At 47.0% G+C, this 26973-nt stretch overlaps 1 protein-coding gene across 1 annotated transcript; it reads right to left on the reverse strand.

Moving 5' to 3' along the window:
• Positions 1-1397: 1397 nt before the first annotated feature.
• On the reverse strand, positions 1398-26973 carry STRIP1 (striatin interacting protein 1). Its single transcript, XM_069090410.1, has 21 exons — positions 26832-26973; positions 22762-22831; positions 20771-20845; positions 19951-20085; positions 19739-19859; positions 18892-18960; positions 17855-17961; positions 17618-17745; positions 14824-15006; positions 14364-14581; positions 13021-13086; positions 12795-12858; positions 11987-12058; positions 10864-10938; positions 10539-10636; positions 8220-8346; positions 7954-8054; positions 6314-6380; positions 5674-5778; positions 4976-5180; positions 1398-4431 (listed from the first exon to the last, which is right to left on the reverse strand). The coding sequence occupies exons 3-21, from the start codon at positions 20808-20810 to the stop codon at positions 4184-4186; spliced, it is 2229 nt and encodes a 742-aa protein (XP_068946511.1). The 5' UTR covers positions 20811-20845; positions 22762-22831; positions 26832-26973; the 3' UTR covers positions 1398-4183.

A 26973-nucleotide genomic window follows, 5' to 3' on the forward strand; every position in this document is an offset into this window, starting at 1 on the left:
GCCCACAGCTCATATTTCTTGGTCTGGTGACAGCTAAATGAACAGAAAGCTAGCTTTACAATCACTGGCTTCACACATAATGAATATGGATAGGCAACCCCAGAGGTTGTTTCTCAGGCTTATCTCTGAATTGACAGGTCTCCCCCTTCTCAGGTCATCTCCAAGCCAGGAGTCAGGCCATCCTCACAGGCCCAGGGTGGCTGGAGGGCCTTCCACCTGCTTTCCATTAGCCCTTGGCTTGCTTTCCCAGACTGCTCTCCTCTCTGCTCCCCCAGAGTTATCTATGTGGACCCAGGAGAGCTCAGCAAGCTGCTGGAGTCCCACTCCCCAAGCTAGCTCTTGGTCATGTCTTGGTCTGCAGGCTGCCTGCCTTGATGTCTCCCAGGGACCAACTCTTTCCAACTAGACCCCGGGGAAGGGAGGAAGCAAAGGATGGCAAGGCATGTAGCAGACAACTCTCATATGAGCAAAAGCAAGGCAAGGACCCTGAGTAGGAGGCCCTTGAGTTCACCCATTACTTCTGGGGCCTGGAGTCAGGAAGACTTGAATTCAAATCCAGCCTCAGCCACTTAGAAGCTGTGGGACCCTGAGCAAGTCACTTAGCCTCTGTGTGCCTCAATTAAGACCTACCTCCCAAGGTTGTTGTAAGGATGAAATGAAGTATTTGTAAAGCACTTAACAGTGACTGGCACAGTGGGTATTAAGTAAATGTCTATTTCTCCCTCTCTTCCTTCTTCCCTCTGTCTTCCTCCTCTTTCCTTCCTTCCTTCTTTTCTGTCTTTCTGCAATCACGGTGTATAGGGGATGGAACAACACTTTTATCTGTCTTGCTTCTGGATTAGGTGGTAGAGAAGGGTGGCCAGTTCAAGGATCTGGGTTCAGCATGCATAAGAACTTCAGATCTCAGCACCAGCTGGCAGTTACCCCTTCCTACAATCCTCTGTATCTCCAGGCAGGAGACAAGTTTCAGTTCCCTGTCTCCCAGAAACAGGCCACCCCTAAAGCTTGAAGCTCTGGGCAATAATTCTGATATACCATAACCTAGCGATGGTTCTTCTCCCACCAAGGATTCCCCAGAGCTGTGCCTTCCATTCTCCTCCAGAGGTCCTTTGGGAATACCTACTCCTGGATCTCCCATGGGGGAAGGCTACTGGAGTAGGGTTAGAGATTTAGGAAAAGGGAGAGAAAATGGGAAAAGAGGCCCCATCCCCTAACCCCACCCTCTTGGAAACCAGAGGTAGGAATGAGTCACTTTCCCCAGCTCACAGCCACACACTTTCAATTCCCAAGTCCTCCCTTCTCCCCTTTCCTTTGTCTATTAGGCTTCAGAATCTCAGCCTCAGGGGAATGAAATCTCGAGAACCATTTGAAGTCACAGGTCAAGACTCAGACCTAGAATAGGAACTGCTTCTTGTTAGAGACATTTAATCCCCCCTCCTCATTCCCAACCATTTACACATCAACCTGAATTACAGCCCTCAAGACTAGACCTTCTGCAGTCCCCAGCCCACCCTGGGGGCCACGGGACTGGAGTTGGCAAAGGCCTGATACACTGACAGAGAACAAATGCTTTGAATGGACTCCTGGTCCCAGAGGGTACTCCTTCTCCAAAGGACTGGCTGGTTGGGAGGCTGGGCCAGGCTTCCAAGGTCTCCTAGATGTGTTCTAGGGAGGCATCCATTTCCCCAAGTCCCACAACGTGTGGGCTTACAGGAAATGGGTAACTTATTCCAGCACAGGCTAGCCCATTTCTTACTAGCTCACCTATCTGTCCAGCCTCGCTCCTTTGGCCCCATAGTCTTCAGCCTGAGGAGCTCACCTTAGATCAGTCTTGCTTCCTAAACACCTAACTTCATCTACAGAAAGGAGCAGCGGCAAGGACTCAGCCCCGGAAAAGTCCAGGAGCTTCTATGCCCTCGTATAACCATGCTGACCACTATCATCAAATACCTAGGACTTACTCTGTACCAAGAACAGACCCAGGAAGCTTGGGCTGATGTTTGCAGTATTGCACAGAGGTGGCAGGGGACGACCCGGCTCTCTGGCTTTGGGCATATGCCTGGTGACTTTGGTACACTGGAAGGAGTACAGGCCTGGAAATCCGGATGGGAGCCTTTGTTCTACCACTCACTAGGCCTATGGCTCCGGACAAGTCACTTCCTCTATGGGCTTTGGGTTCCTAATCTATGATATTTGGCAGATGGATTAGATTATCTCTAAGGCTCCTTCAGTTTTACTATTTTAGGACTCTACTGTATCCATCAGGGAAGATAAGGGAGAGGGCTGAGATGGACAGGCTTAAGGAAGCAGGAAATAAGCAGGCCCGATGAACTGAAGGACACAGGCAATACAGACACATCAAGACGCTACCAGCTGCCCACAAGTGAAACCCAAGCCCTCCTTCCTCACCCTGGCAGGGAACAGCAGAAATCCCATCATGCAAACCAGCAACATCAATTTCCCTTTTCCTAAGCAAATTTCATTTTTGGGCAAATGGCCACCCAATCACGGCGGCTTTATGTTTTATATAGGCCATAACTGCAGAGACCACGGAGTTGGCATCAGCCCCCCTCAATGGCTCACAGAAAATCAACTCTGCTTGTGAGAGGTGCTGAGATAGCAGATTGTGGCTTGGGAGCTCAAGAGGAAAGTGCTCATTTGAGATCTCAGAGATCCAAGTTTAGGGGCACAGCAGGGCACAGGACTGGGGAGGGAAGAGATTTAAGGACTCAGGTGTGGCTCATAGGCTCTGGATTTGAGTCACTGAAAGCAAGCTAGAAGGGGCCTACTGAGAACCCAATAACTGACCCCTAAAAGGCTGGCTGAGGCCTTGCTTTTTCAATGCCCACGAGGCTCTTAGGGGCTGTTGGACTCCACTGGGCTTCCTCCCAAGTCCCTGAGGGGTTACAAGCTACCTCACCCAGAGGGCACAGTGGGATCAGATGCAAGTTGGCCACTGTGGATAACAGCCACAGGATTTTCAGGAGCCATCTAGTTCAGTCCACATACTAAAGGGATCCTGCTGCCCCAGCCCCATGAAGGCCTCAGCCTCGGGGTACAGGGGCTGTTTAAGAGGAATCTAGCCCATGTCAGTCCTCCAAGGGAGGGTAAAGGGCAATGGCACAACAGAACTGATGGGCTGGAAGGCCAGGGCAGAGACAGAGAGTGGGCGGTCCAGGGATGGATCTCTGGGGGCCCCTCTTCTTTGTCCCCAATTCTGTCTTGACACTATCTACTATTTCTTACCATAGATCAAGTTTTGGGTGCTCAGGAAGCCCAGCTTCAAAGACTTAGCCATGGCAGCACCAAGGACCAGGAGATTATCCAGAATGAGCTGACCTGAGGGGGCCAGACTTGACATAGGTCTCATTATTCCCCAAAGTTAAAGCAATGGTCATTTTTTTTTGCTTTTTAATGTAAATAACATACACAAATACATTTAAAACCCCAGAGTTACACAACAGAACACACATATATTTTATATATATGTATATATAGATATATATAGATATATATATAGATATGTACAGGACATTGCAAATAGAGGGGGAAGACAATTTCCCTGTCTGAGGCGAATGTCTGTCTTCCACCCTGATCCTGTCCAAGGCAGATGTGCTAAGGCAGCAGCAGCCTGGGCCTCTGCAATAGCTGCTTGGAAGGAAGTGAGTTGGTGGCTGGAGATAAGTCTGAAAACAAACCAGCTAAGAGCCCTGATAGTGCTTTCCTGGTTGACCTCTCACCCCTGGCAGGCCACCATGCTTAGTGTTTTGGCAGAGCTGGTGGATTACACCTTAAGTCTGGAGGATGCCATGGGAAGGGGTCAGAGGGCTCTGCACATGTTGGTCTGGGGACGTTCAGACAGAGGCATGGCCAGTCAAGTGTTGCATGGGAAAGGAAAGGTGGCTCCCTTCCAATCGGCAGAACATCCCTCCTGGGCAGAACACTGGGAAACCACCACCAAGAAAGAAGCCAAACCCAGAAACTTCCCTACATCAAGCCCAGGGGCCTCAAGTTCCGCAATAACGAATTTGTAAACACAGCGCACAAAGCCACACCGCCACCTGGAGGAGAAGGAGCAGCACTGCAGCAAACCTGGCCATCAGCCAGGCAGGGACACTGAGGCATGACCTGGCCTGTGGATCATGATCAGGCCTGACCTGGTGCCAGGGCTTCGGACAAAACCTCACTGCAGCAGCTCTTCCCAGGAGATAGGCTTGGAGAAAACCTCCCTTTCAAGCCAGAGATCATAGTTCATCTGGAAGTCCTCAGGGAGGTCTACCCGCTGGCCCAGGACACTCTGGAGGCAGTTATCCACAGGCAGGAAGTCAGGGTTGTTATGGGTCCGGTCATACCTCCGAGAATTAAAACGCTCAATGTTGGCACGCAGCGCGCACTCTTCTGCCTGGAAATCCCACGGTCGGGCATCCAGATCTGCGGTAGGAGGAGGAGGAGGGGGCAGTCAGGAAGAGTGAGGAGCCACTCTTAGAGGGAACGTTTTTGTAGACACTACCCACCATGAGCCCAGTGATGAAGAACAAATGAGTGTTTAACAGGCCAAGGGAAGCCTTACAGAAATGAAAGTTTTCAAAGATATGAAAAAATCATTGTGTAGAGAGAGGGGATAAGACATATCTATGGTATAGGAAACCTTTGGACCACGGGAAAGCTTCCAGATAGAAAACCTGAGGCCCATGAATAAGCAGTTAAAGAAGAAAATGATTACTTGTACTAACAGCTGACTTTATCTAGCATGTAAAGGGCTGCATTATCTTCATTTGGCTCTCATGACAACTCAGAGAGTGCTACCACCATCACTATACTGATGAAAAACCTGGGGCCAGGGGGAGTAAAGAGGCCAGCTTGGGCACACAGCTGATCGAAGCCTCGTTGTGCTAGTCACTACAGTGAGACCTGCACCAGAGGGACGTGGGCCCCCAGGACACCGCCTCCACCCGCCCCTCCCCCCAAGTCTCACCATTCCCATAGGCCCAGTCATCATTGAGCCGGTGCCGCACTTTCTGGTAGATGGCTGACATGGTCTTCATGTTGCTTTTCCGCCACTGGCGCCCCAGATACTTGGTCTGCACCTTGAGCAGCTTGAGCACATAAAGCTGCATCATGGCTTGCTTCACCTTCAAGGCCCGTTTCAGGATGGGTGCTGACTTGAAGACCACCAGCATCTAGGGTCCAGTCCGGGGGCAGCAATAAACATTAGTTAACGGTCCTAATTCGTCCAATCCAATCTATATGAGAGCTGGTAGAGGGGAGAGCTAGCCTTGAAGCCCGGGTTCAAATCCTACTGCTGACCTATACTGGCTGTGTAGTCCTGAGGAGGTTTAATTAGCCCATCTCCCAGGGCTCCAGGCCTTTCTCTATGAAACCACAAGCTCAGTTCCTATCCCTATCCCTAACTGATGAAAAGGTCAGTCCTCCAGGAACTGAAATGAGCTGAGCCACCCCTCCTCACCCACTCAAGAGATGAGTTAAATAGAAATAATTTAGATACAGGGAATCTAGAGGGAAAGATCTGGTTCACTGGCCAGTCTCTAGCAAACCAACTCAGCTCAAGGGACTTGCTGCCCACATGGGAGACTGGGGGGAAAGTCTAGGGGGACATGAGACAACTTCTAGCTCTGAGGTTTACACCTAATGACCTTGACCCTCTTCACTCACCATGGTCCTGGAATGCTTCCATTTTGTTAGCTTGTTCAAGATCCGAAGCAAATTGATACAAGAGAAGAGATTCCGCCAACAAAACTGGTTGTTGTCTCCAGCTTCCTATGGGACAAACCCAAGACCAGGGTATCAGTGGTGAGACAAAAGGGCTTTTGTCAGTCACATCCCGTGGAGCACTGAAAGAGGCCCAGACACCCATTGAAGGCCGGAGCCCTGTGGAGCGCTACCTCTGCAGGAGGAGGAGCAGAAGCTTTCTGGACGCGACTCAGAGCAGTCTTGGTCACCAAGGCCCTGGAATTACAACCTATGGGGAGCACAGGCTGCCTTGGTGGCCTTACTACCTTCTATGGACTTGACTCCAGGAGGTTTCTAGCTTGGTGTTCCCCGAATTCTGAGCTTCCAGAGAGACAGAGCATAGGCTCTGAAGTCTGGGGAATCCAGCTAAGTTTATTAGCTGTGCAGCAGTGGGCACATCACTCTGCTTTCTTTGACCCTCAGTTTCCTTGTAAGTAAAATGGGGAGAATCTCACAGGTTCTTCTGGTGAGCCCCAAGGCCCTACAGAAATGTCAGCTCAAAGCTCGCTTCTCATTGACTACCCTTCTCTTTCCCATCAGAGAGACAAACAACTTCACTCACCAAACTCTCTGCTGTCAGCTCTGGCAGTTCATGAACCACACAGTAAGGGTAATCCAAAACAGAAATACTGTAGGGGTCAAGAAAAAAAAAAGACCAACTTTGTAAGGGAAGCCCAGGGGCTTTCTGGGATAGTACTGTGTTATTCTGTAAGGGTGTCCTGAGTCCTCTTCTCTCTTCCCTTTATATTACTGTAGAGTACTAGCCTGGAGCCAGGAAGATCTGAATTCAAATCTGGCCATACATACTTTCTAGCTGTGTCATCCTGGGCAAGGCATTTCACCTGTTTGCTTCAGTTTCCTCGTATGTAAAATGGGGATAACAATAGCAACTACCCCTCATGGTTGGTTCGAGGATCAAATCAGACAATATTCCCAAAGTGCTTATTGGTAAACTTAACATACAGCACAAATGTTAGCTTTCTCATCAGTTCCTCTACCTGCAGTTACCATCTCTGCATAGATGATTTTCAGTCTGGCCCAAATCTCTCTTAAATTCGAGCATTGTTATCACCAACCCTTTGAATTTCTGGGCTGGATATCCTGTGGGCACCTCAAACTCAGCTCATCATCTCTGCCCCTGCCCTGGTCCTCACCACACTCTTTTCCCACACTCCCCCACTCTTACTAAATACACGCATCACCAGCCTCTCCCAGTAAAACAGGCTCCAGAACCAGGGGTCATTCCTGACACCCCCCTCACTCACTCCATACACCCAATGTGTTGTCAGATCTCATCAATACTCTCTTTACAACATCCCTTTTCCTCCCTCCCACAGCAGTATCACCTCCAGCCTAATTCTGACTGCTTTCCCCTCTCCACTCAGCTGCCAAAGTGATTCCTTGAAGGTCCACGTCGGATCGTGTCTCCACAAACTCCACTGTTCAGTCACAGCATCTACCTGTAGTTCCTTCCATCTCCCAAGTCTATGATTTTGTACTGTTTGATGCCCATGCCTGGAAGGCTTTCCCTTTCACCCTTCCAACGGAGCTTCCCTGGACTCATTCAAAACTCAGCTCAAATTCCACCTTCTATTAAAGGCCTTTGAGCCCCTGCCTCCCTGTCCTCCAATATCACTTATCACCTACATTGTATCTTTTATGCACACAGTTATTTGCAGTGTTATCTCCCCAATTAAAATGATTTCCTTGAGGATAGGGACCTGGTTTTTTTTGGTATCCCTAGCACTTAGCACACAGGTCATAGTAAATATTTGCTAATTGATTGACAGATGCCTTTGGGAATAACCTTGGCTGTTTTTTATGTGCTGTAAGAAAGAGTTTTTTATCTTCTCCATCACTAGGCTTTGAAGCAAAATACCCTTGTCAATTCAGCAGGCTTTGTCTTATGCAGGTGAAGATCATATCCTAATCCCTGGTAAGTGCTGCCCCGGCAGGTCAAGGATTCACAAAGTCCAAGTAGCTCTGGCACTGCCAGTACTGATAAAAACCTGTTTTGTGGAAGGCAGGTGTTTAAAGGGCTCTCTGGGTCACTGGAGCCTAGTGCTATGGATTGGTTCATCTGCCATGAAATCAGTAATTGGTTCTTGAGCAGAACCATGAGCTTGTTGCTGCCCAAGAGCTTCATAACTGTAGGTTGTCATTGTCCTCATTCCTACCTCCCCCCTCCCTGGCCCTTGTTACCTGTTTTTGGCAGTGATGTATGACATGATGGTCTGATTGAAGAACTTCAGGATCAAAGGGATGCAGTTGGCAAACACAAGATGCTGGGCCATGTACTCAAACTGAAACCAGAGAAAGACAGTGAGGGCAGTCCCTGCACTCTAGACCCTGATGCTGCCAAGGGGCCGTTTGCAGGTCAGGGCCTCTCTTACAGCTAGACGCCCGAGGCTCAAGGCTACAGGAAGGGTAGAGCCCAAGTGGGGGTGAGGCTGGAGGGCTCCAGGTACCTGGTAGACATGGTTCAGCTTGAAGTGTTTGAGAAGCAGCAGCAACACGGCAGAGATGGCCTTCACGATGATCTCTTTGTGGCGGTTCACATCCACCCCCAGTTTCATGCTCTGCAGCACAGTGGTTCTGGAAACACAAGGCAGGCATGGCTGACTGAGCCACAGCCGGTGGTGAGGCCAGGGCAGCCCAGAGCCTGCAGAAGGAGTGGCGGCATTGGACACTAGGTCCATACACCTTACTACCCCCTGGCAACATCAGGGCTATGCAGAGATGCTGGGCTCTGTTCCCGTGTCAGGACCTCCCTAGCACTGTGACCTCTTCTGTCACAGAGTAGGGTCAAATTCCTTTTTTTTTTCCTGAAGTGGCAGCTCCATTTGGAGATGAATTGTGGCACCAAAGAAAAAGCATTGGGCGTCTGGGCCAGAAAGACATGGGGCTGAAGCCCCCTGACCAAGGACAAGTCAATCTATTCTTCGGGGCCTCTGTGAGTAAGGACTATAAGCTCAGCAGCACCTCTCCCTCACAGGGTCAGGAGAACCAAGGAATTTTTCACACCTCTTCCATTTGGGTCCTTCTCCCCAAAAACCCCAAGTTCAAGCCCTCATCACCTCTTGCCTACATTATTCTAACCGCTTCCTGAATGATCTTCCTATCTCAAAACTCTCACTGCTCCAGTCCATTCTACACGCTGCTGTCAAAATAATTTTCCTTAAGAACTGACCATGTTACTTCCTGACTCAAAACAACTCCAGTGGCTTCCCACTGCCTCCAGGATAAAACATCAACTTTTCTGTTTAACTTTTAAAACCTTCACAGCCTCCAAGTCCAACCTATCTTTGTAGCCTCCATGATCCAAATTGGCCTTCCTTCTGCTCCTCACACAGGCCCATCTCTGGGCCTTCACACTGGCTGTCCTGTGTCTGGAAAGAGCTCCCTTCCTTACCTCGGCTTCCCCGAGGCCCTCTCTTCTTTTAAGACAGAACCTTTCCTGATCCCCACCATCCACAAGGACCCTGTACTGATCTACTCTGCAAATAGGCCTTATCCACTTTATATTCATGCTATTTTTGTATCTGTATTTTCTTCTCTCCCACCAGAATGTAAAGTTCTCTTAAAGAGGGCTTGTTTCCTTCTTTGTACTTGTCTTCCTAGTGACAAGCACAGATGTCTGGCTCGGGGAAGGTGCCCAACACTTGACTGACTGATTTAAAATAAGGGGGAACCTGAAGCTGCTAGATGAATGCTGGCTATCATTATTTTACTGAGAAAGCCCCCATATGGACGGAGCACTGGATGTTGCTTGGACACTCACCAGCTCTATGATCACAGGCCAGCCAATTACCTTCCCTGAGCCTGTTTCCTCATTTGTAAATGCTGATGAAAATACTGGAAGCCCCCACTACAAAAGACTGTTAGGGGAAAAATAAATGTTCTGCAAACTTTAAAGAGTTATATAAAGGTGAGTTATCATTATTCAGTGAAACTTTAGTTGTATGACCATGGGCCAGTCACTTACCTCTCTGAGGGTTGATGTCTTCACTGGTAAAATGAGGATAATAACCCTCTAAGTATTTCCCTCACAGGGACACTGTGAGCATGAAATGATCAATCAACTAATATTTATTAGGTGCTCATTCTGTGCTAGGCTAGAGATTCAAAACAAAAACAAAGTCCCTTCTCCTGTACATAAAGAGCTTTGCAAACCTTAAAGCACTTTATAAACGTTCGCTACAATTACTGACAAGATTGAACTATTTTTCAAACTTTAATTTTCTCTCCCTCCAGCCTGCTCCTCACCGTTCCCACACAAGACCTCTAATTTGAAATAAGGTACTCTTATAACGATAAGAGGAGAGGTCACTGACCTAGGTGACCAAGGATTTCCCTTTCTCACTTTAAAAACCTTGCTTGCACATCTACTGGTCAAAAGGAGATGGCCTGACTGAAACTGGCTCACCACCCTGGCTGCAAGGCCTGGGCCCTACAATACCATAGAACCACAAAACCAGAAGGGATCTCAGAAATCATATGATTCCACGCCCTGCTCCCACTTCATTTCCTAGCTCACAGAATGGAAGCCCAGAGAGGGGAGGTAAATGTCTTGTACTTGGGCACCCAGCCAGTCCACAGCTACAGTGAGACTAAAATCCAGGTCTCCCAAATCCCAGTCCAACACTCTACAATCACAGTGTCTCCTCTCACCAGTCAATGTGTCAGATTCTACCCTGGAACACCCTTGAGAGTGCCGAGAAGCTGACCCTGAAAATCATCTCAGTCACCCTCCCTCTCCCTACTCCATGCACAGGAACGATACCTACGGCATCTCCTCAGGCAGGACGTCGGCCAGGATGTTAATGGAATCTGTTTTGGCTTTGGAAGTGGGAGCAGCAGCCAGCAGGATTTTCAGCAGGGCAATCTAGAGTGGAAGTAAGATATTGAGAAGAAAGAGCATGGGGTGGTCTAGGATCAAAAGGCAAAATACCAATATAGTTCTTTCCCTATATACCCATGGAGCAGAAGAAGGCAACAGGGAGCTGGCTATGTAAGAGAACAGGTACTCTTCACCTCCTAATGGAGACTGAATGATGTTATCGTTTGAGGGGCACACATAGAACCTTTCAGGTGAAAAAGAACATCACTCACCATGTACTGAGGCAGGCTAGGGAGGAGCCCTTGGTAAAGGGTTTCGGCAGGGACTTGTTCCACTTCCTCTTCTCCCTTTTAATATAAAAGGTCATAGAAACAAAACCTCGAAGTCTGATCAAACCTTGCCTTGTTACCTGTCTTGCTGGGGTTCTGTGAAGACTGAACTGCAGGTGGAAAGACTCCCTGTCACCTCCTACAGGGCAGAGGAGCCCGGGGGTTTTGGAAGCCACTTCCAACTGCCAACTGGACATCCCACAGACATCTTAAACTGAACTTGTCCAAAACCCAACTCGTTACCTTTTCCCCCTAAACCCTGCCCCTATACTACCTTCCCTATGACTGCAGAGGGCAACACCACTCTCCCAGTCCCTCCGCTCACAACCTAGGAGTTCTTTCACCATATCCAATCTGATGCCAAGGCTTGGCGATTTCACCTCTACAACCTCTCTCAAACACTCCCCTTCTCTCCTCTGACCTGCCCCCACCCTGGTGCAGGCCCTCACCACCTCACACCTGGACTACTGCAATAGCTGCTGGATGCCCTGCCTGCCTCAATTCTCCCCCTACTCCAATCCATCCTGGTTCAGCCACTAAAGTGATTTTCCTAAAGCCCAGGTCTGACCACATCACTCCCTGCTCAATCAGCTCCAGGGGCTCCCTATCACCTCTGTGATCACACAGAAAATCCTGTTTGGTGTTTGAGTACTTCATAAACTGGCCCGTCTCTGCCTTCACCCCACACTCTTCTACATACTCAGTGATCCCACATCTAGGCATTTCCTCTGGCTGTGTCCCAGCTGGAGTTTCTCCTGGTTCATCTCAGCCTCCTGGCCACCCTCGCTTCCTTCAAGGTCCAGCTAAAATCTCCCTTTCTACAGGAAGCCTTTCCTGATCCCTCTTAATTCTAGTGTCTTCCTCCCCTCTGCTGATTCTCTCCTGTTTACCCTGCATATGCCTTGTTTGCACACAACTCCTTACATGCTGTCTTCCACATTAGACTGTGAGTGCCTTGGAGCAAGTACTGCTTTTTACCTTTCCTTGTACTCCCAGCACCTAGACCAATCCCTGGCACACAGCATGTGCTTAATAAATGCCTGCTGCCTGCCTGCTTTCCACTTACCCCTGAGAGAGGAGAGCGAAGGTACTCCTCCTCCATCTGCGCTTGGACTTCTGCGATTGATGTGTACTTGTGCTATTGTGGAGGAAAGGAAAGAATGCACTCATGTTGATGGGTCACTCTCCAGACACCCCTCCACTGAGCTCTGAGCAGAAGGACGCAAAGAGGCTAATTTCCCAAAAATTTTCTTTTGAAATACAATTCTTTGAGAAGGGATGACGCCCCCACTGGAAAAGCCTGGTCCAAATGGCCATTTCTCACCTCCCTCTCACTACCTGGTTTCCTGCCTCAGAGCAGAGAAGCACAAGTTATAGTGGGGACTGTGAAAGGTCTACCCTGAGGGCAGACAAAGAGGGATAGTAAACAGCCTGACAGAGAAAGGGGGAGAATGAAAAACTACAAAGGGCAGATATAAAATCACTAAAACATCAGGGTGGAGCCATTGAGGGTAGAGGCAAGAAACGCCTGGCACTTGAATAAATCTGAGGGCATTCTAGTAATGTAATGAATTAGAATGATGACCCTGAGGTATAACAACAAGGTTCTATTTGGTGCATTCTGTTCAAGGTCAAGGATTACACAGTGCTATGTTGGAGAAAACTGCTCACCAAAGTGGTGAAAATGTCAAGTCTGGGGTATGTGAAGGTGTGAGCCTCAGAGGCTAGTAAATTTACTTATGGGGAACAAATCATTCTCCAAAAAATGAACTACAATTGTAGAGCTAGTCTGAAAAGCATGCCTTCCTAGTTTCCCACACCTCGCCTCAGTGTGGGGGCCAGACGGACCAGAAAGTCCCCTTCAGGCCACTCACCAGCTTCAGAGTCTTGATGCTCTCATGAATCGGCCTGGGCAGCCCCACCACTGTGTTCGTGTCACTAGAAGGAAGAAAAAAGCAAACCATCTCCTGCTCTTAAGTCTAGTCAATCTAACATCTAAAGGAAGGAAAGCCAGAGGAACAGGACTCAAAAGATTCCACCGTGCTGGGCAAGGGGGAGGAAGGACCCACCAAGGCAATGACGAAAGTGGCCAGCACTTACCTGCCCAGCGTGTAGCCGATGAATTTACTTCGGCTGGATTCTAGGAACATCTCAATGTCTTTTTCTCTGCCGCAGATGGAAAGGGGAGATACGTTATTGGATAAGTTAAAACGTACATTTTCTGGATATGTGTGTGGAGGGGGGGAAGGTGGAAGGTGACAGGGAGGTGTGGAGACTAACTTCTTCCTTGTTTTTCTCTTTTGGAAAAAAAGTGGGAGTGGGGAGGGGAATCTAGGTGATATTTATTTTTGTTATATATTCTTTAAAACCAGATCTAAAGAAACTGTTGTAGGATCACAAGATATATTACTTAAAACTCACTTTGCTCTTAAAATTACATTTGGTAAGTTAAAAGAAGAGTTCATCCAGATAAAAAACTACAAAAGGGAGGCTACAAACTGCAGGTCCGGCTCTCTGCTTCTATCAACATCAATGAACAGGAAAATCTTAAGAAAAGAAGAAATCAGATGCATTACAGCAACACTGAAAGTTTCCTCTTTTGGCCACAGCATTTCCCATACTTCAATTTTTTTTTTTTTTTGCTTTTTGGAGGGCAATTGGGGTTAAGTGACTTGCCTAGGGTCACATGGCTTATTTTTGTGTTAAGTGTCTGAGGCTGGATTTGAACTCAGGTTCTCCTGAGCACCAGGGCCGGTGCTCTTTTCACTGTGCCACCTAGCTGCCCCTCCCAAACTTCAGATACAGAAAACACTCAGTTTTGGAAAAGCAGCTGAAGAAAAAAGTCTCATGTCTCCTTCTGATGCTTTCTTTTTATCATTTTTATAGACTTCTGAAAACGGGAAGTCTGCCTGGATTGAGAAATCCTTCTCCATCTTTTCCTATGTTCCTCTTTTTCTTTGCTTTGTACATTTTCAAACACATAACCAATTTCTATGTTAGCAAGCAGCAATATGTGTGTATGTATGTGTATATATATATATATATATATACACACACATATATATATATATACACACACACATATGAAGACTTATCTCAAACATTTCATCATTCTAAAAAAATTCATAATCTATTTTTAATTCATGCTACACACTGGGCCTCTGAGAAGAGGCAAGACAATATCTTTTTCTCCAGGTCTGAGAAAGGGGGCTTCTTGCAAGGGTCCCCATTACCTGGAAGCTAACCTCTGGGACCCGATCCCCAATGCCACCTAAGTGCCATTGCTGGGCATTTTCTGAACAAGCCTGCCTCAATGCAGGCTTTGAGAGGCAATGCCTCTCTCTGCCCCACACGTACACCTTGAAAAGTGACACACTGAACATCACTTCACCCAATGGAGAGATCACAGGGAGCTCCCCTTAGTCCTGGGATCCCAGACTCACCTAACTTTGGGGGCCCAAGGCAGCCCCTTTGGGCAGGGAAGTCGGCCCGTCTGAGGAGGCTGTGCAGGGGGAGGCATCACCTCATCCCGCTCCAGGGGAAACGTCTCTCCCTCCAGGCTGCTGTCGTCATCATTCTCTTCCTCCTCCTCTCGGGGGTCATCAGTCTTGTACGGATCCCGCTCATTGAACGCATCGAGGTTGTCTTGCTTTATGAGAGCCTGAAAACAGGAGCCAAACAAAAGAGGAAAAGAGAACAGACCCAAGAATGAGTGATGACTGGAAAGACTTAAAAAGGTTTATGAGGTCAGGGTGAGTGAAATGTTAAGAATATCAGAGCAAGAGCCCTGACCACATGAAATTTTAAAAGCTGTCAGGGACTACCCTTCCCACGGCACCTTCTCGGAGGGACCACCTCCTACTTCACCAGGCCCATTCCCAGAGCCCCTGGCCCACTGCTAACCTTGTGCTCTCGACGACCCCGTTTCTGTTGCTGTTCAATGAGGTCGGAGGCAGAAGCTGGAGGGGAGGCTGCCCTCATGTTTCGAATCACTTTGATGCTGTCTTCAGGCAGAGGGGGAAGGCCTAAAATTTCACGTTTTTCTGCCTTCATGCTCTGGAGCTCCTCAAAACCTCCGAGTGTGCACTAGAAGAGAGGGGATACCATGAGCCTCTCCAGAGCTAGGTCAGTTTCCAGGAGTAAGGGGATTATAATTGTCCATCATAACAACACCAGGGCCAACACATGCTCTCCTGGCTTCCATTAAATAGTCCAAAGCACCCACTTAACCTTCGTCTTTATGCACTCCCAAAATCTCTGAAGAAGAGCATGAATCCATGCCAAGGGAAGTTCAACGGCACCAACAGTGGATGAAGACACCATGTTACTAGGACAAGTGGAGTGATGAGCTGCTAAAGGGGAGGAAAGAGGCCAAGGAATCCTGCAAGGTCTGGGGGTTCTGCAACAGCAGAGTCAGCCTATCAAGCTTAAACAGAAGTACTTGTAATCCTACAAAAGGGGAGTGCACAAGATGATCAATGGAGGTACAGGGAGACAAGGTCTGAAATGCTACTGATAGTTCTCCTTTAATCTAACAAAATAAGAAATCAAGCTCAACTAGTAGTTGGAGGATGGGCTGACATGCATCTCCACGCAGTGTCAGGTGATCATGTGTGGGGTGCAGAGGACCCTCAGAGAATGGGGTTCCATAGCACGGGAGGGTTAACAGTGGTACCCTTATTCATTCATTTCAGTGTACTGTGACATACTGCAGTTTGCCATGCCCACTTAAGTGAATTCACAAATCACATTCATGAGTTTTAACCAAATTAATCTTCATAAAATGGGCAAGCAGCTTAGAGAGATTCCTGCAAAGGCATCGCAGATTGAAGCTCACACAAGTAAGTAATGCAGGCCCACGTGAATAATGAGGGCATGTGGAGCTGGCACTCTTCCTAAGAAGCAAGCTTCCTCAGTCACACTGCAAAGTAAAGATGATGGAAATCTAATCAAAGTTGACAAGAAGTCAGCCAAATTATCAAAGGGATGATCTGAAAAATGGAGATCTGTCTATTACTGTCAGCAGTGAACTGGACAAGGTCTATGGTGTGCCTTATCTATGATGGCAAGAAACCATCATGATTAGGAAAACATTTTTCACTAAGGTTCTGTTGCTGAAAATGATGTCAGGCACAAGCACGCTCACATATGCACACCTCAGAAAGCTTGGAAGTACAATTCCGTAGTCTGTTTAAGGACCTTTCAAATGGTTTTAGTGATTTTTAAACACATTTGATGAAGAATAAAAATATATATTCTGATTAGTTTGCAAAGACAGCTGACTGATCTGGGAAGACAGAGACTTACAAGTCCAATCTCAACAAAAACTGCACAACTAGAAGGTGCGATTGAAAAATAAGAACAATGATGTTGTGAGTTCAGCCAACCGTGTACTTCTTTCATTTTGGATCTATGGATCACTGTGAAGCATCTTTTTCAGTGACAACAGTCATTAAAAGCAAGAACTGAAATAAACTTAAGTCATTTAGAACTAGACTTTTGAACTGCTAAATAAAAAAGTGTTAAACCAAGATTTTAAAAAATTATAAAGCATAATCCATCACACTGCTCTTCTCAAATTCTTATTATTATATAAAATATTAAGGACACACCAAAGGTACAAAAACCTTTTTGCTCTCACTAACAATAACAAAGACTAGTGAGAGCAAAAAGGCTTTTGTACCATTAATAATTTTAAAATATTACTCTATCCTTATCGTATTATTCCTTTTCATGTTTAAAGCGTACATAGCAAATTAGCCTAACATAAATACACACATATTGTGTGTATGTGAGCATAAAAGTTTTACTGATAAGGGTATGTGGATTCTGTTTTACAGAATCATAAATTAATTCCAACTTTAGATCTTTGAAGAAAAACACTGAATAAAATGGGATACAGACACGGTATTTCATAATTCCTCCTAAGTGAAATAATATGTAAAATTTAATCTAACCCTTCCCCAGGGAAGTCAAACCCTGAGACTTGAGAAGCTTGGGCTGATCCTCAAGAACTCTATGACATCTGGGCAGTTTTACGGTTTGGGGGTGATTTCATTTTCCTGTATGGTTGGAAAGAATCACAAGAAGGAAGCCAACAGCATGAACGATGAGGAGGAGATATGAATAAGCCAGAAGGGCATAGGAGCACCCACCTGGGAATGCTTGCTGTGCTTTTGGGAAGGCTACTCCTAGACTTAAGGAGCCGTCCATAATTTGATGAAGAGTTGGCTCCATCTAACCAGAGAAGAGTGATTTCCTGGGTGCTTAGGCAGTAGATAAAACCCTAGCCCCACCTACTTCTCTCTCCAGGGCTGGGAAAGGCTCCAGGCTTGGCCTTGTCTCTGATTACTAAGGAGAACTCCAATCTTGTGAGGACTGGTTGGCCCTCTCCCCTGGCATCACTCCCTCCCCTCTCTAGAAACAGGTCAGGTTTCACGGTCCAGACTGGAGAGGCTGTGGGATGGCTTATTGTTAATTCTCAGTCCCTTCAGGTGACATTTAACAAGAGGACATATTTATATGAGCTTCAATCTCAATCACTTTCATCCCTAAACAAGCTACAGCTCCAAAAACTAATTCTCTCAAATTCAGCTCTATATGGAGGATATACAGTCTCCTGACACATTCTCCTACCATGGGTAACATTAGCCACACGTGGCACTTCCTCTGACCAGTTCTAAGGCTGGATTCTTACCAATACTGTCTTCCAGAGAAGTAAAAGAACCTTCTTCATGGGGAAGTGAGGTGCATGTCCACTGCAAAACTTGGTCACCATCCCAAACAGCATGATGGAGAATGGCTCGTTGTTGTACAGGGGAGAGCCTGGAGGCAACACCAAGACACCTTCAGTCAGGGCAGCCCTGCTTGGGTGCGACACTGGCCGCCAGCCCTTCTTACAGACTCAGCAGCAGCACACCCACAGGAGTCATACCTAGCTCGGCTCGGAAAGTTTGCCTCATGGTCTTCCAGTCGGCTTTGTCGCCCTCACATTCTTGGTGGACAGTCTCTACAATCAGGTACATGATATTGAGCAGTACCCTGAGGACAAAAGCCAGTTCATAAAACAAAACAGGATGTGGGAAATAAGAGCCCCTTCATCACATACTATTAAAAAAATGTACTCCTAAGATCCGCAGAAACACACATACTGATGTGCAAAGGGGTCACAATTAGAGTTTTCCCTGATAAAAAACATTGCTATACATCTCTCCTATCAGTGCCTCAGAGTCTTCAGCCTTATTTATGAAAGCATTTTAGGAACCTAGTGTTTCCCTTAAGAGTAATGCCCAAAGGAACGGAGTCAAAGGAAGGGAAGAACCAGCGGAAGCTGAAATGAGGACTGGGTGGGAGATGACAGTGGCAATACCAGGATAACAAGGATGGGGAGGCATCTGGGACTTAAACCACAGTGGAAGAGCTGCCTAAGCCTTAGGTTGGAGAATTTTTTTTTTTAATTCAGAGAAAGATTCTGACCTAAGCTTCATTAACCTCTCAAATTCAGAGGCGACCCAGGAACCTTTAGCCAATACAGTTATTTATGGAGCACCTACAAGGTTCGGAGCTCTTTCAAGGAGAACGCTGCCCACAGAAGAATTCAAGAGCATCTCCCTAACACCTCCCTCTGTCTGGTATTCAGCAGTTTCTTTTTAGCACATCTGTTCCTAAAGACTCCATCTCTGGGAACAAGAAGGTGCTTTACAAAGGAGGCTGACACGGTACATTTACATTTACATTAACTTCATACATAGCCCTCACTGCCCTTGGCTTTCACCATCCCATTAACTGCATACCCAGAGTCCCATCATACCCTGAAGATAAATGTACACAGGAGAAATATAAATGGAAGAAAAGCAAAGAAAAACATTTCCTCTGACCCCCATGGTGGCTAGATTTCCCAACCCAAGCTAAAACTGCATTAGCCTCAGGCTTGCCAGACCCTCATCAAAGAAAACAGGCAGGAAAGCTCACCTCAGGTCCGTGCTGTCGGCCAGGGAGATGGCAGGCTTCCTCACAGCATTGCTGCAAGCTGCACTGTTGCTGAAGCAAGAGAGAGAGCGTCAGATTCCTAAGGCGGGCACAAATACCCCCCTAGCCGCTCCATGAAAGGTGAAGCTCCATAATTCAGATAACTGCACCATTCAGAGTGTAATCAGCTGGGTCACCACATGTGCCTGGTTAGTTTTCATTATTTAGTTTTATTGTCCTAGCTGAGGAGCAGCCACTTCAGACTCAAATGCCTGAACGTGACAAAGCAGAGGTAGCCACAACAGAGGCTGGAGGCAAGCCTGGGTTCAGTCTGTACGGTAGGTATTTCCCTATTCTCCTTTTTATGGGGGAAATTACAGAGCAAACATAATATTAGGTGCTCTACTGGTGAGTAGAGTTAATAAATAGCAAGTCTTCCAGTTAAAACTGATGGAGGTGTTTCAGTGATTTCTCTTTGGGGACTATTCTTAGTCCTGAAGACCTAATGAGGATTTTCCCTCTGTTGTTTCCCAGGAATGAGAACTAGTAAAAGCTAAAGATGGAAGTCATTCTCTGGGGCTGGTGGTCTAGACCTGAGGTGTCAAATACAGCTCATTGTGGCCCTCAACGCTCCAGAATCTGAGGAAAATGTCACTGGGAAATAGCTATGAAAACAAATACAAATACAACAGAACATAGATCATGCTGACATATGGTTTTCTAAGTCAACATGTAGCTACTTTCATGGGGTTTGACCCCACTGGTCCAAACTGTTCAACGGACTCCAAGCTAGTGAGGGGTGCTTCTGCATGCCCTTCCTTTATTTAAATTCCAAATAAAAAGTGCTCACTCGATCTCCATGTTCAAGAGCTCCACCAAAGCATTGAACGTGCCCACCTCCAGGAGAAGGAAGACATTGTACCTCGACCATGACTGAACTTCAGATTCAGAGGTGCATTCGCCAAAGGTTCCTAGACACACGCAGAGGATACAGGTCATCACCCCGCTGCAACCTGCCTTCACTGAACAACTGTGATGCAGAGATGCTGCGTCCCCACTGACCTTGGGCGACGTAGAGGATTGCTCGGGCTACTTTGAGCCTCTTCTCCCGGGCAGTGACCTCTAGGCCATCCAGGAGCCTCATGGCATGGGTACGATGCTGGTTAATGTCAAGTTCAGTCCACTTCTTATCTGCCACTATAAAGCAAAAGATCTACTTAGCCTTAAGCCTGAAAAGCCAAGCTCTGGAGTATATATAACTATGTTATAGTCAGGATGACCAACATGACCAGATGTGTCAAAGAACATAAGGAAAAGTTGTTCCCTGTGTAGAGAAGAAGCTCAGTCTGCTGGTCTAAAGATATGACTGTTCAGACCAGAAATGCTGATTTTTTCCACCAGTATTGAACATGATTATAAACAGAAAGGGGCAGCTAGGTGGCACAGTGGATAGTGTGACAGACATGGGGTCTGGACGACCTGAGTTCAGACCTGTGTGACCCTGGGCTAGTCACTTAACTCTGTGTCTCAGTTTCCTCATCTGTAAAATGAGCTGGAGAAGGAAATGGCAAACCACATCAGTATCTTTGCCAAGTAAACCCAAATGGGATCACTCAAACATCTGAACAACAATACCACAAACAGAAAGAGATTTAAAAATGTATTTTTACAATGTGCTAACTTTTGGAAGTCCCTTGTAGAGCACAGAAGAGCAGTAAGCCAACATGGAGCCCAGCTGAGTCACTGCTCGGTGACTTATGAAGCTGTGCCAGTGTTTGGAAGCCTGAAATCTAGAGATGACTAAAGAAAACATCAACTACTGTAGCCCTCAGGAGACAGGCTAAAGGGGAAACAAGCACAGGAAGGGAGACTATCATCTCACCATGGATCCTGAAGTCTTCCTCAAAGCATTTTCGGTTCATCAGAAACTCCGGACCTTCAGTGTAACTATAAAGTTCTGCCAAAAACAAAGGCTTATTAGCTTCAGGGCCGTCTCAACAATTCAAGAGGAAAGAGAGATTAAGGGTTTGTGTTCCAACCCTGTTTCTTAAAGATACAAATGGAGCTAGGGCACTTACTATTGGGTACCTTTGGTTTTCCTCATTTACAAAATGGAGGCAGTGTTGATTTGAAAAGTTAAGGCCTCACCTGATGCAGGTAACACACAACATCAATAAGTCCTTCACACCCTCACTTCCAAGCAGCCTCTGAGGAGGCTAAATGGCCTCAGTTAGGAATAAGTCTCTTCAAGGTACAAGCTATTTATTTTACATTCACTCATCACTAAAGGTCTTGGACCATCCTTCACATACATGATCCATTAGAGTACAGCAGTTTTTCTAGCAGTGTAGATGCCTTTGATTTCAAAGGCTGATCATTGTGATCTCATCATCAGCTCCCATGGATTCAACTGTCATCTTAATAAAGATAATTCTCAGATCTATTTACCCAGCCCTGGCTAGGCTCACATCTCCAGAGGCCTACTGGACAGTCTCAAGTGGATGTCCCATAGACGCCTCAGATCCAACATTTCTAAAGCTGAACTTGTTATCTTCTCTCCAAACCCACTCTTCTTGTGTGCTACAGAGCATTTACACAGCACTTGAAGGTTTCCAAAGCACTTTTCAAACATTTACTAATTTATCCTCATAACAACTCTGCAAAATAGGTGCTATTAACATCCTTATTTTACAAATGAGGCAATCAGAGGCAAACTGAGGTGAAATGGTTTGCCCAGGGTCATATAGCTAGCAAGTATATGAGGCTGGATTTGAACTCAGGTCTTCCTGACTCCAGGTCCAGCTCCCACTTTATTCATTTAGCTCCCCAGGCTTCCACACTACCCTCTTCCCAGTCACCCAGGCTAGGTGTCATCCCTGACCCCTCCTCCAATCCCCATATCCAGTCATTGCTATCCCATCAATTCCATCTTCACAGACTCTCTTGTATAAGGCCCCTTCTCCCCCGACACTGGTCACTACTCTTCCTGTCTCCAGTCCATCCTCCATTCAGCTGCCAAAGTGATCTTTGTAAAGCACAGATTTCTAACCATACCACCCCTTCTCCCCCCACCCCATAAAGCCTAGCAGCCCCTTATCACCTCCAGAATCAATAAGAAATACTGTTTGGCTTTGAAAATCCTTGACAAATCTGTCTCCTCCCTCTCCCTCCAGTCTGCTTCCATTCCTCTGCCCTCCGTGTCCTCTCTGATCTGACCCTGGACTCCTTGTCATTCCTCAAGCGCTCCAGTCCCTCTCTCTGATGTCTGCATTTTCACTGGTTGTCCCCAGGCCGACATTTCTCTTCCTCCTCATCAGCACTTCCTTCGGGTCTCAGTTAAAATGCCACCCGCTACACCAACCCTTTCTAGATTCTTTCCACACCCCTTGCCACCCCCTCCCCCCATAGTTCCTTCCCTCTAACTACTTCCAAATCTATCTTTATAAGTGTTCCCTACACACAGCTGTTTGCATGACGTCCCCCATTAGAATGGGGGCTCAGGGCAGGGGCGATTTTTGTTTTTCTCTGTATCCCCAGTAAACACTTAGTGCAACGTCTGCGCCGTACAAAGTTCTCAGTAACTGCCTGAGGACTGACTGGAGGGATACAGTCTGCTGGCTTCAATAGCCTGGTCTTAAATACTGATCTTAAATACCCACAGATGCTTAATAAGAGGGAAGCAATAATTCATGATCACAGTAACTGGGAGCCATGACATACTCAGTGTCTGACCCAAATAACTAAACACTTCCCCAAAACATTAAAAAGATTTATTCAGAGAGTAGGATTGAATCATTCCAAGTTTGTGCTCACATCACTAACTATTTAAAATCAGGAGAAAATTTCCAGCGAATAAGAAAGGCCATCTTTTACCTGAGAGCTCTGCAGCCCACTTATCTGTATCAGCATATTCAAATTCTAGGTCTGGGGACTCAGAATAGCCCTGTTGAGAATAAGAAACATTTTAATATAAAAGGCACTTTTATATTCTAACTACTTTTAAAATGGAAAAACATAAATCCTCCTACAAGTCACTCAAGTGATACAGGAACGCAATCTCTTATGCTTTATAGATATAGCTAATGCTTTCCACAATAGCCTCTAACATAGGACCCACATGTGTACAGGATTATCTCTGACACAGGCCCTGAAAATTTAGGAAGCCTCTCTTTCCACCTTACCCCACATATTCTGCAGTAAAATATCTACTGAAGTATTTTGGTTTTGAGTGCCCCTGAGATCTGACTGATGGAAACACAGCAGCAGTCACACAGAAGGGCTGCTGAGTAGAACTCAACATTCAAAGCACAGCAGAAAAAATGTCAATTGACTGCAGAGAGTTAAGCTAGCTGACAGGCGTGGATTAAGCACCTACTCTGTGGGAAGGCAGTGGGGGATGAAAAGGAACAAGCTTCCCTCACTCATTTCTGGTCTAGTTGAGAAGACAAAACACACATGAGACAAGACAAGCAGTGAATTATAAATAACAAGCAGAAGAACCCTGGTTAATATTTTACCTATTTATACAGTGAGTCCAAACATACAGTTACCATTTATACAGTACTTTAAGGTTTGCAAATATTTTATATACATTATCTTGTTTGAACAACTACATACAGTTAATCTGATATATTCCTGAGACTCAGTTTCCTCATCTGTAAGGTAGGAAAAAACACTTTTTCACTAACTTCACATTTGTTTTGAGAAATGAAACTTTATAAACTGTAAAGCACTCTATAAGTATAACCTATTATTATAATTAATAATTATGCCTCCAACAGAGTTATAAAGAGGTTCCACTGTATTACCGAATACTTAATTAAATGCCTACTACCTATGGCACCAGGTACCACCCATGCTTGGTGCTGAAGATACAAAGAAAAGAGCTTATGTTTGGGGCAAAGGGAGAAAACACATACATATATAAGTACAGACAAAATAAACAACCATTTATTAGGAGGGGTACTAGCAACTGAGCAAATCAGGGAGGGCTCCACGTAGGAGGCATTTGAGCCTGAGTTTTGATGGGAACAAGGAATTCAGAAAAGCATAGGGGAGGAGAGGAGGTACTTTATACATGGAATGTTTTTTGGGACAAAGCCAGTCTGGCTGAATAGAAGTGTTGAGAAGGAGCTGCAACAACATGGATGGGAAGATAGGCTGAGACCAGGTTGGGAAGGGCCTTCAATGCCAAACAGAGGAATTTGTAGTTGATCCTAAAGACAAGAGAAAGGCAATGGAGCTTACTTAGTGACCCAGTAAGACTTCTCCTTTAGGAAAATCAGTGGCAGCTTACTGGATCATGAATTGGAATAAGAGAGACCTGAGAGTGGGAAGACCAATTGGGAGCCAAATAACTAAACATGATTCAGACAACAGACAATGGATGAGGGTCTGAACTAGAAAGGCTCCATGAGTAGAGGGAAGGAGGTCAGATGAGAGAAGTGTTGTGGTCACAAAAACAAGATAGTAAGTAACAAGATATAGGGCATACAGGAGAGAGAATATGAAGTTAATGCCAAGGCTGTGAATGGGAGTGAACAGGAGAATGGCAGTGTCTTCTACAGAGACAGAGAAGGCTGGTAGAGGAGTAGGTTTTGGAAGAAATATGATGACTTCCAGAACTGAATAACCTGAGCTCTAGGTCTAATGACGTTCAGACAGTTCTGAAGAAAGGTAGGGACCTTCTTTCTATCTTTGGATACATGTGTCTGGACTTCGATGACTCTGGAAGATAAAGTGAGGCAGCAAGTCTGCCTCACTTAAATCCACTTCACCCATGAGTCAAGATCTCTTCTGTGATGTCACTGGTCCTCTCGGAGATGAAGGACAAACCACAGCAACAACATGTGTCTTCCAATCGTCTAAACTTCCATCTACTGGATCTTAGTAAACAATGAGGCACATGGAGTAAGATTCAACAAACACTACTCTCACCTGCTGCCTAATTAGGGAGATGGGCAACTGCTTCTGAATGACAATGACATATAATTCACTACCATAAAGGTCATTCCAACAGCCTCTTCTCAGTCTGAACCCTTCCTGAACTTTGTATAGCATCTGACACTGCTCACCTTCCCCTCCCAGAAATTCTCTTTTCCCTTGGCTTCTATGACATCACCTTCTGTTTCTACACCTACTTGTTAGATTATTCTGCTTACTCCTCCACCCCGTAAATGTGAGGTCATAAGATTTAGAGCTGGAGAGTGTCTTAAAGATAATCTAATTTAAGTACCACATTTTACAAATGAGGAAACCAGGGCCAAAGGAAATGGAAAGACTTGCCTGAGTTCATACTAGTTTGAGAAGCAGAACTTGGTTTCTAACCTAGTTCCTGACTCTAAATTCAGCATTTTTTCTAAACTGCCTCTTGGGGCTCTCCCCCAAGAATCTTCCTTTCTATATAACTTACCCACTCCTATGACTTTAGCCATCACCTTTATTGGGATAATTCAAAATGTTTTAGTCCTAACCTCTTGTATAAACCTTGGACTCGTTTTTAGCTCTCTTCTAGCCACCTCTAAATCAACATATCTGAAATCAGACCCATCATTTTAATCTCTCCTCTCAAGGGCATAAACTCCTCTTCTGATTTCTCTATTTCTAATGTACCTATGAGTTTCCTAATCAATTAAGGTTCAAAAAGCACCCCAGGCAAATAGCTTAGCTTGAACCGGCCAATCACCAGTTTCTGTGCATTCTACTTCCATAAAACTTCTCCACTCTGTCATTACCAACCAGTTCTGACCTTTCTAGACTCCTACAATTACCTCCCAACTGGTCATAGATTTGAAGCTGGAAGGGTCCCTGGAGATCACCCAATTCAAGTCACTCATTTGACCAAGGCTCAGAATTGCCGTGATTTCCCTGGAGAGGTAATAAGTTACAGGATCAAAGCCAGTGCTTCTTCCACTGTTCCCACTTTCTAGTCCATCCAACACACCACTGGGTGGTTAATTTTCCTCAAGTACAAACAACCCTGATCAGGCTCGGTGGCTCCTCACCGCCTACTAGATGAAACCCAAACTCCTTAGCCTGCCATTCCAAGGCCTTCGTAATCTGGCTAGGAATGACCTTTTCCAATTTTCTACACTCCACGCTTTTGCTCAGCCTAAGCCAGAGAAGAAGCCCCTCGCAGTCTCTGCACAGACAGGGCAGGCAGTGAATATACATTTGCAGTATAAGAACGCACCAGCACGAGCCCTTTCTCCTCCACCCGGGTGGCCCCATCAACACCTTCTAGCCAACTGCTTTCAGATGGGCCAGTTTGGGCCCGGCTTGCCACGGACGCCGACTTAAGACAGAACTGTTCAACAGTCCGGCGTTTCCTAAGAGCCTACTGTGTGCAAGGGCTAAGCACCGGCTGGTTAAAAGACGCCGCCCCTCAGCCAGTTCTCTCCCCGTCACTAGGAGTAGGTGGGAACACGCTGATTCAGGTGCCCTGATTGAAAAAGGGAACCGCCGCCGCGTGTGTTTCCATTCATGAAGCCGGTGCCGGAAGGCCAGGGGGAGGAACTACTCCAGGAGGTGAGTGTCTGGAGCGAGCGGGGCGGGACGGCAGCGGGGGCTTTTCAGAGACGTCCAGCAGTCAGGGGCCCCCCGACCGATGACTGACCGACAGAGGAGGAGGAGGAGGCGTGGCCGCCTTGGCTGACCACGACCTCCGGGCCATTCCGGGGGACGGCCCCCAGCAGCCCTCCCGAGCCCCGGGGAGGGCCCCAGGGGGCCGACGGACTGCGGGGTCCGAGCCCCGGCGGCTGGGGCCGGGCCGGCTAGCTCGCACGCCCGCGGAGGCTGCGCCCGCTCTCCGGGCCGGGCCTCGCTTCCGGCTCTGGCCGCGGCCGCACTGACAGCTCCGGGTCAGCGGCCGCTCCCAGGCCCCGCCCCGCCAGGGCCCCGCACACGCCCACCCCGGCCCGGCCTCGCCCGCGGACCCCCCTGACCTCCGAGTCCTTGCGCTGGTTGCGGTTGAACTCCCGCCCTTTGCCTCCGGGCAGGACGCCTCCGCCGCCCCCGCCGCCGCCGGCGGTCCGCGGGGCCACGGCCTGGGGCTGCGGGGACGCGGGGGGCGGGGGCGGCGGCGGC

This window comes from Petaurus breviceps, unplaced genomic scaffold (assembly GCF_028583685.1).
Source record: "Petaurus breviceps papuanus isolate PSGF00001 unplaced genomic scaffold, PetGlider_PUasm1.0 186, whole genome shotgun sequence".
Lineage (NCBI taxonomy): Eukaryota > Metazoa > Chordata > Mammalia > Diprotodontia > Petauridae > Petaurus > Petaurus breviceps.